Here is a 15,380-nt window from a genome sequence, read left to right on the forward strand (position 1 = left end):
AGCAGTCTCAAGCAAAGAGAAGTCAAACAGTTATACGATCACTGTTCTCCATCAGTCAATTGTTAACAGATTTTGAGAAAAACAGATATTTTTAGGCCATTTCATGGTGTATAGGTACTGAATGGTATCTTTACCTGAATATTTTAGCAAAAGCAAATAGAAGCAGTACTTTAAATAGTTTACTGCCAAATGAACATAGGCTTGTGAATTACTGCTTATTATTCAGGATTTCCAGGCCAACGGAATTCATTGAAAATACATTATATCATGTCTATTTTTCTCACTATTTGAATCCTTAGTGACTAATACATTCCACAGGATGTGTTAGGTACTCAATAAATATTTGCTGAATGAATGACTCAGAAAAGTTAATTAATTATGGACCAGAACATGGGAGTAGTCTCATTACATACACTTAACTAGGTCATTATAATATTCATAAAATGAGAATTTACCTATGTACAGGAGCACAGGTAAAATTGAAACATTGATTGTCTATGTAGGGTACATTCTAGCATCCTGGTCTCTTGTTTTTGCTACTTTAGAATTATTTCTATGAGGTGGTTTACAGTATACATTTGGAGAAGAGAAATATGTATGGAAAGAAATAGACCACAAAAATCAAAATTATAATTTGAGACAGGTCATTATTTCTTTCATTATCTTTATAGATCTTTTTCTGGTCTCTTGGTATACACATTCAGTATATACCTCATATTTCATGCTTTCATGAGCTCTAATTATGAAATTTTATTTTAATTATGAGGATGAGAAATTACAGGAAAAATCAGCTCAGGTGTAAGGAGGAGAAAGTTGTTTAGGCTGCATACCAAGCATTTTCGTAAACACCAACCCCAAGTCAGAACTCTTGGAGCAGAAATTCCTGTAACACTTTGTACATAAACCTTGATTAGTGTGTACCTCAATACTTGGTAATTATTTGCATAGATCTTACAACACCCCTGTCAGTGATCTTAGGTTCAATTGGTCAGTTGAACTCATAGAACTCATTAGGCTACAATTGGTAATTAGATGGATAGAAATATAATGTACTAGTAAGGCAATATCAGCTGTATTTCTTTAGGAAGAATGCTCACCAGTTCCAGGACTATTTTCTACTCTTCCCCTGTCTCCCACCACGACCCAAGTGACACCCAAGTGACACCTCAGGTGTGCTAGAAAGAAAGGTGTGAGAGTCCCTTTGCCCTAGAAACCCCATGCTCCTAGGAACAATGTTTCTTGCAAATGCCTATGAATAGAGCTTCCAGGGCCTCACAAGGAAGGGCACACTGAATTTCTAGGGTCCACTCTCAGAAGCCCAAAACCAAGACTCCTCACCATGTGTTTATTGTTCTGGCCACAGACCTCCCTGTTCATGGTCACTCACCAACCAACTTTCATTTTTTTTACCATAAGCAATGTTGCTTGGTAGCTAACATTCCACCTTTTTCAGATACCAAGGGAAACAGAGCTAGAAAGTAAAAATCAAAGTAATTTTTCCATAGGTAAAGAAGAAAGCTTTTGTTATCCTTGACTCAGAATCTTCCCCACCAAGACTGTGAGCACCACAACTTTGGATAATTCAACTCTGTATGCCCCTTGCTTAGAAGAGGCCTAGGACATAGGATGTGAATTATCTGGACTTGAGAAAGTGAGGAGGGACGGATGGAGGGAGGGAGGAAAGAAGGGCTGGAAGGGATTAATACTGTTAACTAAAATATTTCTTGGTAAGTACTTTAATAATTTTCAAAAAAATAACAGCATTCCTGACAGAGTTCATTGCTTACTTAAAAAGAAAGCGTTGTATTTCTTTTTTAAAAAAATATCTTTATTGGAGTATAATTGCTTTACAATGTTGTGTTAGTTTCTGCTGTACAACAAAGTGAATCAGCTGTATGTATACATATATCCCCATATCCCCTCCCTCTTGCGTCTCCCTCCCACACTCCCTATCCCACCCCTCTAGGTGGTCACAAAGCACCGAGCTGATCTCCCTGTGCTATGCGGCTGCTTCCCACTAACCAGCTATTTAAATTTGGTAGTGTATACATGTCCATGTCACTCTCTCACTTCGTCCCAGCTTCCCCTTCCCCCTCCCCGTGTCCTCAAGTCCATTCTCTATGTCTGCATCTTTATTCTTGTCCTGCCCCTAGGTTCTTCAGAACCAATTTTTTTTTTTTTTTTTTTTTAGATTCCATATATATGTGTTAGCATACGGTATTCGTTTTTCTCTTTTTGACTTACTTCACTCTGTATGACAGTCTCTAGGTCCATCCACCTCACTACAAATAACTCAATTTTGTTTCTTTTTATGGCTGAGTAATATTCCATTGTATATATGTGCCACATCTTCTTTAGCCATTCATCAGTCGATGGACACTTAGGTTGCTTCCATGTCCTGGCTATTGTAAATAGAGCTGCAATGAACATTGTGGTACATGACTCTTTTTGAATTATGGTTTTCTCAGGGTATATGCCGAGTAGTGGGATTGCTGGGTCGTATGGTAGTTCTATTTTTAGTTTTTTAAGGAAGCTCCATACTGTTCTCCATAGTGGCTGTATCAGTTTACAATCCCACCAACAGTGCAGGAGGGTTCCCTTTTCTCCACACCCTCTCCATCATATATTGTTTGTAGATTTTTTGATGATGGCCATTCTGACCAGTGTGAGGTGATACCTCATTGTAGCTTTAATTTGCATTTCTCTAATGATTAGTGATGTTGAGCATCCTTTCATGTGTTTGTTGGCAATCTGTATATCTTCTTTGGAGAAATGTCTATTTAGGTCTTCTGCCCATTTTTGGATTGGGTTGTTTGGTTTTTTTTGATATTGAGCTGCATGAGCTGCTTGTATATTTTGGAGATTAATCCTTTGTCAGTTGCTTTGTTTGCAAATATTTTCTTCCATTCTGAGGGTTGTCTTTTCATCTGTTTATGGTTTCCTTTGCTGTGCAAAAGCTTTTAAGTTTCATTAGGTCCCATTTGTTTATTTTTGGTTTTATTTCCATTATTCTAGGAGGTGGGTCAAAAAAGATCTTGCTGTGATTTATGTCCTAGAGTGTTCTGCCTATGTTTTCCTCTAAGAGTTTTATAGTGTCTGGCCTTGCATTTAGGTCTTAAATCCATTTAGAGTTTATTTTTGTGTATGGTGTTGGGAAGTGTTCTAATTTCATTCTTTTGCATGTAGCTCTCCAGTTTTTCCCAGCACCGCTTATTGAAGGGGCTGTCTCTTCTCCATTGTATATTCTTGCCTCCTTTGTCAAAGATAAGGTGACCATACATGTGTGGGTTTATCTCTGGGCTTTCTATCCTGTTCCATTGATCTATATTTCTGTTTTTGTGCCAGTACAGAAAGTGTTATATTTGTATGTTCTGGAATTGTAGGTAGTAAGTATCCTAACAAAGCAGACAGATGTCCAGTGGAAAAGGTGGGCATCATGTTGTCCCTCCAGTTCCAGGGAAGAGTCGGATCCTCCGGATCCACATTTAATGAACTTTTAAGAGAAAACACTTGACTCCCAGCTCACTAAAAACACACCTAAAAAGAATCAGCAGGAATGACTAATTTCTGAATATTCATAGTCAAGAGGTAAAGGAGACAATTTCTCAGGCCTACATTGGTGGTGGAATATGAGATCAGGCTGTTCCCAAAGCTCTAACTACATGGAGTAAAAATCAGTAGGTCTAAGTTTCAAAGACTGAACAGAACACTCTGATAAGAGGTTAGGGAGCTGGAAGAGCAGGGTGGTGGGCTCTTAATAGACCCAGTGGGGCAGGAATAGCATCATGGAATCACTAGGGGATATAGACAGGCATGGGCGATCTGAATTCATAGAAATAAGCTCAAGTAACACGTAGAAAACTAATCATTAAAGCAAAAAGAGGAACCGAAAAGCATGGTGGGGTAAATTTAGAGTATTAACCAGGGAGCCGAGAAAAAGGGCCTCATTTAATCATCATGATTAATATATTTCATCAAAGGGATCTCTCATACCCTAGTGCCTTGACACTCTTGTTGATCCGTAAGACAAGGGTAGGAAGAGAGGTAGGCTGATAAAAAGCTGGTTACTGTCTTGGTCAGGACTATATACATAACACATGTACATAAATGCCTGCCATGGGCTTTTTTTTTTTAATTGAAGTATAGTTGATTTACGGTGTTATGTTAGTTTCAGGTGTACAGCAAAGTGACTCAGATATATATATACATACTAGTTTTTATTCCATGTAGTTAGAGCTTTGGGAACAGCCTGATCTCATTTTCCACCACAGTGGAGGCCTGAGAAATTGTCTCCCTTACCCCTTGATTCTTCATCAGATTCTTTTCCTTTATAGGTTATTACAAAATATTGAGTATAGTTCCCTTTGCTATACAATAGGTCTTTGTTGGTTATCTCTTTTATATATAGTAGTGTGTATATGTTAACCTGCTGTGGGTTTTACTGTACTTCATCATTCCATGCAACATTATATTTGGGAAAGCAAAAGAAGTGAGGTAAAGAACTAGGTTTTCTGATAAATCAAGCTATTTATTCTTTCCGTTAAACGTGGGCTAGCATAGTTAACAGTGAATTCATTTAATGGTGAATAAGTCGTTTTCCTAGACTGGGGAGGTTAAGGAAGAGGGAAAATGGCAGATGTGAGAAAACACTTCTAAAGCAGTTTGACCACTTGAGATTTATTTATTTTATTGTCAATATTTTGTGTTCTGACTGAAATATTCTTTTTGAATTACAACCAACATTATAAATAACTATACAAATTCTTCAAACCTACAATAATTTTTAAACTTAAAAAGAAGTAATCATAAACTCACAGAGAGTTTCAGAAATAGTAGAGGTCCCCCATATCCTTCACCTAAATTCTCCCAATGGTAACAACATATGTAATTATAGTAAAATATCAAAACTAGGAAATTGACATTAATGCAATTTACACACCTTATTCAGATTTCACCAGTTTTTACATGCACTCATGTTTGTGGGTATATGTATGTGTGTGTCAAACTAACAATACTTTTAACCCTCCAAAAGAAATATTCTTCAGCTTTTTTAAAATACTTACTAGTCATTTACATATGATATTATCTGATGCTAATTCTTAGTAGTATTCTATTGCTACCTAATACTCTAATACTATAATATATTTTTTCATTTTCTTTCCTTGCCTGCAGTGTATCTGTTAGACTTTGGAGCAGTTGATGAATGCTAACTTTTATTAATTTCTTTAAATATTGTATATATTACTCCTGAGGGCCAAAAAGAGGATTCACAATGTGTATTGCTAAGTATAGAAACTGTCATAGTTTAAGTTCATGTTTAAAATTCTTTCAGTATTAGGCTATCAAAAGGTCTGTGACTATAATCTTATTTTATGTATCTGTTTGTCATTATCTTAGTTCAGACTACTCTAACAGAATACTATAGACTGGGTGGCTTAAACAACAAATATTTATTTTTCACAATTCTGGAGGCTGGGAAGTCTAATATCAAGGTATTGGCAGATTTGGTTTTCGGCTTGTAGATGGCTGCCTTCTTACATGGCAAAGAGAGAGAAGGGAAGCAAGCTCTCTTGTATCTCTTCTAATAAGGGCACTCATCCCATCATGATGGTACCACTCTCATCACTTAATTACCTCCCCAAGGCCTCATCTCCAAATATCATCACATTGGGATTAGGGTTTCAACATGTGAATTAATTAGGGGTGGGGCAGACAGAAACATTCAGTCCATAGTAGTTTGGTTTTTTTTTTAATTAATTAATTTATTTATGGCTGTGTTGGGTCTTCGCTTCTGTGCGAGGGCTTTCTCTAGTTGTGGCAAGCGGGGGCCACTCTTCATCGCGGTGCGCGGGCCTCTCACTATCGCGGCCTCTCTTGTTGCGGAGCACAGGCGCCAGACGCGCAGGCTCAGTAATTGTGGCTCACGGGCCCAGCTGCTCCGCGGCATGTGGGATCTTCCCAGACCAGGGCTCGAACCCGTGTCCCCTGCATTAGCAGGCAGATTCTCAACCACTGCGCCGCCAGGGAAGCCCCATAGTAGTTATTTTGAATGAGTTTTCCTAGTATATTTTGAGTTTCTTGCTAGTATAATAAAAAAAATTAATATCATTGAAGCCTCAGGGACTATGTATAATTGTAGTCACATCAGAAGCTATTGTCTTAATTGTCTCACAAAAACTAATCACCAAAAAGTGGCCTGTGTGATTTTTTTTTCTTCTTAAAATTTTTAATTTACCTTTTTTAAAAAATATATTTCTTAAGCTTTTTGCTGAAGACAGGGTGAAAATCCGTTTTCAGCTATTTTCCATTCTTCTTAAGTTTTTTAAGATTCCCAACATTTCCTCCTTATAACTCAAGTTGAATAAATTATCATGGGGATTCTATAAAAGATATTGTCAAATATGCTGTCATCAATAGTAATGAGGAAATAAAGTTGCCTCTGCCTCACAAAATAAGTAGGGTAGCAGGCAAAGAAGTCAGGAAATCTTGGCAATCATTCAAAGACTTAGGAATGTGGGCCCTTGTGAGTCTTGCTGGAAGAGTGAAAAGCCTTTAGAAAAGGACCCAGGAGACCCAGATCTAGTCTTTGCCCTGTCACAGTTTATACCTTCCAATCACTGTCTTACTGACTAAATTTTCTCACTTGTAAAGTAAGAGAAGTAATGTCTGTTTTGCTTACATCACAGGGTTGAAGTGAGAATCAGATGAGGTTAAAATACTTTGAGAAGTGGAGAGTTTGATATAAAGTGGTAATATTATCAAGAACAACACAAGCAGTCAGAAACAGCCGCTCTGAGTGATATATTGGAGAACACCTCAAACACATCACTATTTCTTGCTCCCCTCTCCCCTTCTAAGGGGGCTTTTGAAGTAGACTCAGATGGAAGGTTTTCACTCAGATTCAAACAGAATCAAAACATGCCAAGGAGAATGGGCACATCAGATGTCAGAAGGGAATAGAAACAGTGAGAGGGGGAGCCAGAATCCACGAACAGCTGAAGATGTTTGTTCCAAGAAAGAAATGAAATAGAAAGTAGTCTTTCTCCAACTTGCCATTGCTTGATTCCATACAAGGATAAGTTTGACTTTCAAGCAATGTCGTGATAACTAACGGGAGACCTCTTGCATGTGTCCTGATGTCTCTGGTTCATTGCTGAGCTCATTCACATCTTGTTTTCAGATCCATCGTAAATCTCAAATGAGTTAATATTTCCATCCCCACTAACTCATGTGAAATAAAAAGAAGTTCACAAAGCAGTGTGACTAGAGGACTGGGAGAAAGCAAACGAAGGAGTAAAGGCGGTATTTTACTACCTAGCAAGATTTAGTAGACCTCACAAATTTATACACTAGACTAACTTCACCTAACTTGTTTGTGTTCACAATATTATAGAAATGAGTTAACAGGCATTCTCTGATCTGATTTTCCATCTTTTCAATCGGATAGCCAAGGTAAAATTTGTTGAGACCTGTAATTGCAGTGGTTTCTTGTTGGGAATAGGTAATGTAGCAGATGACAAAAAAAAAATTTTTTTTCTGAGGAAGAAAAAGCCATCGGACAAAGACAGACATGATTTTTAAATCAAAATGCTCTTTAGGCCAAATGGTTTATTCAAAAATTATATAATACAATGTTTTACACTTACTAGGGGCCCTGGCAGCAATGCCCTTAAGAGATTCAGAGAAGTGATGCATTTTTAAGTCCTAGTTTGTCTACATGTGCTTTATTTTAGATGATGTCCAATTTAAGTCACTGGTTTATATATCCTTATAATTTACATAATTGGGTTATCTTCTAGAAGTCTCAGAAAATATGTGTCTTAGTAATATTGTGAACATATGCAAGAAAGCTAAACAGGTGACTCATTTCCAAGGGACATTACATGGAACGTGGCTAGTAAAGTTCGCATTTAGGTGCATGTGGGTCAGAACATAATCTAATGAGTATATTGTTTTCTGGACTAAAATCTACTAAAATTTTCTTCTTATGCTGAAAATACTTTACATGCTCATAATCTGTCATCTCTGAAGAAAAATACAACTGAAAAACAGACTTTTGTCTGTTTTGTGACTTTCGTATTTATTGACATCATGAGTACACTTTTTGCTGACCACCCTTTGTTCTTTGGGAGAAGAAATTGAATCATGTTCACGTACTTGAATAGGTCATGATGATACCCATTGTTCTATGATCTATTTAAAATCCATGTCAAGACAGAGTCCAACTAGGATATAAAAATAAAAAAGATGACTAGTACTTTACTTGGAGTAATGATCATTGTCATCTGAAGAGTGGGCTGTTTAAGTGTAGTTGAGCTGGCAGTTTGGACCCTCAATTACAGTATGCTGCAATATATGATTTAACTGATATTTAAAATATATGTGTCAACAGTAGAGTATAACTTCCTTGTCTCCCCAAAATAGTCCATATATTATGATGTAGAGCCCTGTACAGAAATCTTTGCAAGAAATGTTTTTATAAACAAAATAGTCACTCTGTTCTTCACTTACAAACATTCACTGTACATTAATGATGCACATAATATGTGCAAGGCTTTACTGCATTTTAGAAATACAGAACCATGTTACTTCTGTTTTTTAGTAATATGGTAGAACAGATATTCAATTAAATCTCTCCTACCACAGTATATCTAAAACTCATGGGAAAATATTAAAGAACTTTTCAGTGCATGGTTGAGCTAATGGGTTACCAGAGTATTTCTCTGAGAAAGTGCAAATTTATCAACTACGTGGGCAACAGGTGGACACTAGGCATTTCCCAGGGTGAGCAACCAATCCCAGCCAGACTGGAGATGGATCTTTAAAAGTCCAGAGATGGCAGGAGACAAGGTCTTGGTCCAAAGGGTGAGAGAAGCTTTCTGCATAAAATGGAACCCCTGAGGTACTATCTTCAGTGCAATAACTATAGAAAAAGAAAACCTACACAGAGAGACAGAGGATGTATTTGACTTTCTCTCCCTGGGTGATAGATAGGGCAAGAGGATAAATAAATAACTACCTTGGAGAATAACTAACTTCTCTTGTGGAATTTGCACCTATAATTCATATTACTTGTATGGCCCACATTTTTAATTTGGTGGAACAGGTCTTGGTTGGTGTAGCCCAAAATATGTGTTAGAAGTGAATTTAAATCTTCTTTAAAACAATGGGTTTTCCATACCATCCTCAAGGAGTTCACAAAGATAAAAGCCTAAACAACATGATCTCCTAATTTGACAATTCACCAACTACATGGGGGAAACATCACCATGAAAACAAGCCAGTAGAAAAAAAGAAGAGCAGAATTAGATTCACCTATTTAGAATTATTATATATAATTCATATGCATCAAAAAATAAATATTGGGCTTCCCTGGTGGCGCAGTGGTTGAGAATCTGCCTGCCAATGCAGGGTACACAGGTTCGAGCCCTGGTCTGGGAAGATCCCACATGCCGCGGAGCAACTGGGCCCGTGAGCCACAATTACTGAGCCTGCGCGTCTGGAGCCTGTGCTCCGCAACAAGAGAGGCCGCGATAGTGAGAGGCCCGCACACCGCGATGAAGAGTGGCCCCCGCTTGCCGCAACTAGAGAAAGCCCTCGCACAGAAACGAAGACCCAACACAGCCATAAATAAATAAATAAATAAATAATTTTTTAAAAAAAAGAATTAAAAATAAATAAATAAATAAATAAATAAATAAATAAATAAATATTGAAAAGCATTTTTAAGAAAAATTGACTATCCAAATTAACTGGGTGGATTTGACAAAAGAACTTTAAAAAGTAAAACATATAAATAACTGAAAAGAAGAATGCAATGAATGGACTAAATAGCAGGTTGGTCATGGCCGAAGATAGGATAAGTGAAGTATAGGACTGAGCAGGTTACACAGAACACAGCTGAGAGAGAGAAGGATGGGGGAAGCCTGAAGGTGAGATTGAAGATTAAGATAGCGTGAAAAGGTCTAATATATGCTTAACGGGGATTCTGATAGGAGGAACCATAGAATGATGTAAAAGCAGTGCATCAAGGTACTAGCTTACAAAGGTACTAGCTAAGACTTCTGAAGATTTAAATATTAAACTGCAGGCTTAGGAATTCCAAGAAAGAATTTTTAAAAATACATACATACAAAATCTTCATGAACCTGCAGAATAGAAAAGACAAAGATCTGAAAAGCATCCAGAGAGAACTAGATTGCCAGATGGCTGATTTCTCACCAGAAACAATGGAAGCTAAAAATTGGTGGAATGGCATCTTTGAAGTGCTGTTCGTCTAGGATTGTATATCCAGCGAAATTAGTTTTTAAGAACAATGGTAAAATAAAGTCATTTTCTGAGGCTACCAAAAGAATGTTGAATGTTCTTCAGAAAGAAATCAGTGATCCCAGAAGGAAATAAAAGCTACAAAAATAAACAGAGCAAAGAATGTAAATCTAAACAAACATTGATTGTTTAAACTAGAACAGTAATGGGTGATTTCTAGAGTTAAAAAATCCAGTGTATAACTATAATTATGGGGGGATCATGTCAAGAGGTGGATAATCAGTTAAAACATTCTAAAGTCTGCATTGTTTGGGAAAAGGTGAAAAAAGTATTAATAACTTTAGTGTTTGTGATCTTAGCTATCTATTATCAAATATCTAGGATAACCATTCAATAATAGAATATAACATCCAAATTAGTACAGGGAAAAAATACAGAAATGAATGTGAATATATGAATATATAGACACTGTAAATGGACTGACTCTTGAGTCAAAGACAAAGATAGCCTAGCTTCAAAAAAACATAATTATATTCTACTTATGAGGCAAACTAATATGAACACAGAATATTTGAAACTAAAATGATCAAGTGGTTTATAATTTAAATATTAACCAGATATCTTTAATTTTTATTGCAAGAACCACAGTGTTACTACATATTCATAAACAGTTTGTTTCACTAGAAAGACTTGATAATTCCTTTCTAAATACAATAAAAATTGATAGAACTGCAAAGAACATTAACAAATCCACAATATAATGAACAAGTTTGACATAATGGACTTATATGGAACAATTGGAGAATACACATCCTTTCAGGCACGTGGAACATTTATAAAAGTTGATCATATGCTTCGCCATTTTATGAGCTCACAAGATTCAAATGATTGCTTCATAAAAACTATATTCTTTTTATCATAAGGTAATCAAGTTATTGATCGATATAAAAAACATAACACCTGCATACATTTGAAAAATTTAAATCATACTTCTAAATAACCCATGGGCCAAAGAATAAACCAGAGCCGAATTAAAAGCATAGGTCCTTATGATCCTGTAGAACTTGCATTAATTAATAATAGAAAAAAATAATAATAATAGAGCCAATGAAGTATAAAAACAGTAGACTCATAAAGGGAATTTGACATTTGAATAAAAATAACCTACACCATGAAGTAATATGCAGTAAGAGGCTAATGAAGATTCATAGTAAATAATTACTATGCTCAGGGGAAATTAGTAGTTTAGCTTGGGGCTTACAAAAATATTTTTTTTAAAAAAGAGATCATTTTTTCTGATGATTAAAGTGTATAACCAAATATCAGAGGGCAAGATAATTATGAGTACATTAAAATTAAATAACTATGTGTGACAACCTAAAAGTGCCATAAATAAGATTGTTACATTCCAAATAAAGAATTTGGAAGTATATTTGCAACAGGTATGATGGAAAGGCGATAAGTGATTTGGGCAAAAAGCATGAAGAGGTTATTCAGAAAGCAAGAAATAGAAATAGCTAATAAATATTTGAAAAGATGTACAACATCAAATGTAATCAGAAGGGATAAAGAGGGAAGCAACAATGAGATAATATTTTTCAAGTCTGCTTGGTAAGGATGAAAAAGATTGAAAACTCATACGTAGGGGTTTACGTACACAGGGGTTTGTCCAGATATTTTCTCCGTTCTTCATATTGTCATTCAACTTGGCTTATGGCCTGTCTTTTTTTGTCATGAATTAAAATTTGGTGTTTTGTAGTACTATTTATCAGTCTTGCAGTTTTTATGAGGTTCGGTTATACTACTTTTATCTTCTGTTGACAATGTGACAGTATATTCTGTACTCTTTGATCCAGTAATTCCACTTCTAGAAATTCGTCCCAAGGTATATAAAATTTTGTATATACAAAACTGTTCTTTGTAGCCTCATTAATACTAGTGAAAAAATGGGTAAATTTTCAGATATAAAGATTATGATGCGTGTGTGTGTGTATATATATATATATATATATATACACACACACACACGCACACACATATATAGGTATATGTATATAGGTATATGCCATTTCTATATAAATGTAAAAGATTATATAAGAATAATAGTAACCATTTAAATGATATATAGATTAATTTTTACATAAAAAGAAATGCATGATATTACTAAGTGGAAAAAGCAAGATATATCTCTTTTGTGTAAACTGGTGTGTACCTATCAGTTGTAAGCAGCTACTTGTTTATAGTTGCATAGACAGTAGTTATATCCCATGATGAGTGTGTAGAATATGCTGTAAAATAAAAAGTACCAGAACAGAATTTGGGGTCTTGAGTTTTAGTCACTGTTGGGCTATTTTTGACAGATCTCTTTACATCTCAGGGCCTCCTTAAGTGCCCTCATCTCTAAAAATGTGGGAAGGGAGGTGAGCATTGACTTCATTAGCATAGAAATACACCACAGTTGTTGTCACGTCCCCCTCCTGCATCCAGGGCAAGCATTAGTCGTCAGTCCTCGCCTTCTTTCTCTGGGCTCAGCCGTGCCTTAGAATTGTTCTCAGCACACACCGTATTACGCCACCATTTCTAAACAGACTGTCCTTTGCACTTGACGCTTCTTTGCCGTCCTTGGATAAGATCTTAGAAGTCCTTTCAGCTAAATGATTTTTCTGATTAAAGAACTAAGTTATTGTGGTGAGAGATAACAAGGAATATCTTTCAGAAAAATTTTGTACTTTTCTGGCAGCCACATCTTAAAAAAGCAGTAAAAAGGTGAACACAAACAGGTAAAATAGGTTTTGATAATTATTTATTAAGTACAATATATCAACATGTAATTGATATAAAATAACTACTAAGGCATTATTTTATGTTGTCTTTTCACATAAGATCTTTGAAATCCAGTGTGTATTTACAGCAATCCCATCTTAGATGATGAATTTTCTTTGGAGATCCTTGATGTATATTTTAATTTCCTGTTTAAAAAGTAGTTTCTCATACCCACATTCTTAAATTTTCTAATAAATGAATTGAGTACTAGTTTTTAAATTTAATTAAAATTAAAAATTAAGATGTGGTCACACTAACCATATTTCAGGTACCCATTAGCCGTATGTGGCTGGTGTTTACCATATTGGACATCGAAAGTTCAGAGAATCCAAAGGAACATACAACTTGATTTTAGCCTTCAAGGAGATTTTCTGGTTGGGAAAGCAAGATATCAAAAATAAGCATACAAGAATGTAATCCAAAACAGAATGTAATTAAGCGCTAAAAGTTTGCCATGGGCAGACTTAGTGCTACTTGGGTAAGAAGTTCCGGAAACACCCACAGCTTGCTATATTCTTTACCACTTTGAAGTCTGAGTGGTATCGAGGGTGTGTTGAGTTTGGGAGAATGAGGTGTCTTCCTTTAGAAAGTGTGTGTGTTCTCCCTGCAGGCACGGGACCCGCTGTGCTGGAGAAGTGGCCGCCGCGGCAAACAACTCTCACTGCACAGTTGGCATTGCTTTCAACGCCAGGATCGGAGGTATGGGAAACAGACACGAGTGGATGTAGAAACAAGCCAAGAGCTCTCACCCTAACTGGTTTTCAGAACCCTTTTCTGAACTAAAGACAGGCATATGTTTGCATAATAGAGTTCAACTACTGCTGACAGCAAAATGACCGTGTTAACCTGCGTTATTAAGCAGCCCCCCTAAAGCGTTGCAAACACAGACATTTCTTTCTTTAAATAGGAATGAGAAAAGGTTGTCCAATAACGAAGATGGGGTCATTACCAACTATACCAAATTGTACAATTGGTGCCTGGGTCAGAAAGAACTAAGGATATAAACACCAGGCCATAATATCTCTATGGAAAGAAGCATTTTGAAATTCTGTCAAAGCAGAAAATATTTTTTTGCTTTCCCATAGGCTTTACAAAAAGTTCCTTTTAATTGTGATTAAAAGGTAAATAGTAAAATCTCCTTTTGTAGTCCCAGAGTATAGTAATACTATTACCATTAATAATTGCAGGTTATAGATATATATATGTACACACACACATACACAAGCTCAAATATACATATACTTACTACAAGGACCAACCAAAGCAGTGTAAATTCAGATATTAATAAAAGCAAACTCTTACTTTCCCATTTGTAATCATCTTTTTTAGTATAGCCTGGTGCCACAGCCACACACAAATGTGAAGAAAACATTGTAAGAGATGGTGTAGATCCTACTGGCTTTGAAGGTGTTCCTCGAAGCGTCTCCTGAAGGGTTTCATAAGATGAGGCTCCTGGAACCAGGCTGACATCCTTGTTTCCAATATACTATTTGTTTCCAAATGGTAAACAGAGTTGGATCTAAAAAATAGAAATGATAGTCCTTTCTAAGGTTAATGCAGCTGTCTTATAACATGAAATAATTGGGGTATATAATGACGGTGCTAAGAAAAGGTTTTCTGAGACTGTCTTTTGTGTCAGTCGTCAGTAAATTAGACCTCTTTCTTTCCTTCATTTCACCCGGGATTCCTAGAGTATGGCAGCTTATTAACCAGTAATTAGCAGTACTCTGAGAGCATCTGCTGGGTATCAAGGGCAAGGTTCATGGAGGTGTTATGGAAAGGAGACAGACATCCTCTGAAGAATCGTGAGGGTGCTGGAAGCCCCTCTTCTCCTCAGGATAGTTGGATGACTACAGTGGCTGTCCAGTCAACCCTACTTGCTGTCCAGCACACACACACTCACATACACAGACACACACCCAGGTCCCGATCATTACTATTCAGTACTAACCCAGCACTTCTGACCTTGAGGGAATGAAGGAATGAACTTGTGAACTTGTGAAGTCACAGATAAACTGCTGACCTAGCTAAACAAGACCTCTAGAAAAATGAATGAATGGCAATGCCTGACAAATATTCTTTCATCCTAAAAGCAAGAACATTCTAAATTATAAATTTAACCCCTCAGACCCAAGGCATGAAGGCTTGCAGTTAGTTAAATGAAGAAAAATTAACCTTTCATTTTTAAACTTGAGAAAATAAAATTCTTACCAATTTTTGGTCAGAAAATTAATATTATGCTCTAGATATGATTTTATCAAGCATGTTTTCATGGACATCACCTAAATTTC

General features: G+C 36.2%; 1 protein-coding gene across 11 annotated transcripts in view; it reads left to right on the forward strand.

The window, feature by feature from the left end:
• Window positions 1-15,380, forward strand: part of PCSK5 (proprotein convertase subtilisin/kexin type 5) — a 489,089-nt gene that overhangs the window by 153,174 nt on the left and 320,535 nt on the right. For all 11 annotated transcript variants that reach the window (XM_036855671.1, XM_036855664.1, XM_036855665.1 and 8 more), the window contains one exon: window positions 13,700-13,788. In XM_036855671.1, the coding sequence (XP_036711566.1) occupies window positions 13,700-13,788 (89 nt within the window). The remainder of the gene's footprint in view (window positions 1-13,699; window positions 13,789-15,380) is intronic.

Source organism: Balaenoptera musculus, chromosome 6 (assembly GCF_009873245.2).
Source record: "Balaenoptera musculus isolate JJ_BM4_2016_0621 chromosome 6, mBalMus1.pri.v3, whole genome shotgun sequence".
Lineage (NCBI taxonomy): Eukaryota > Metazoa > Chordata > Mammalia > Artiodactyla > Balaenopteridae > Balaenoptera > Balaenoptera musculus.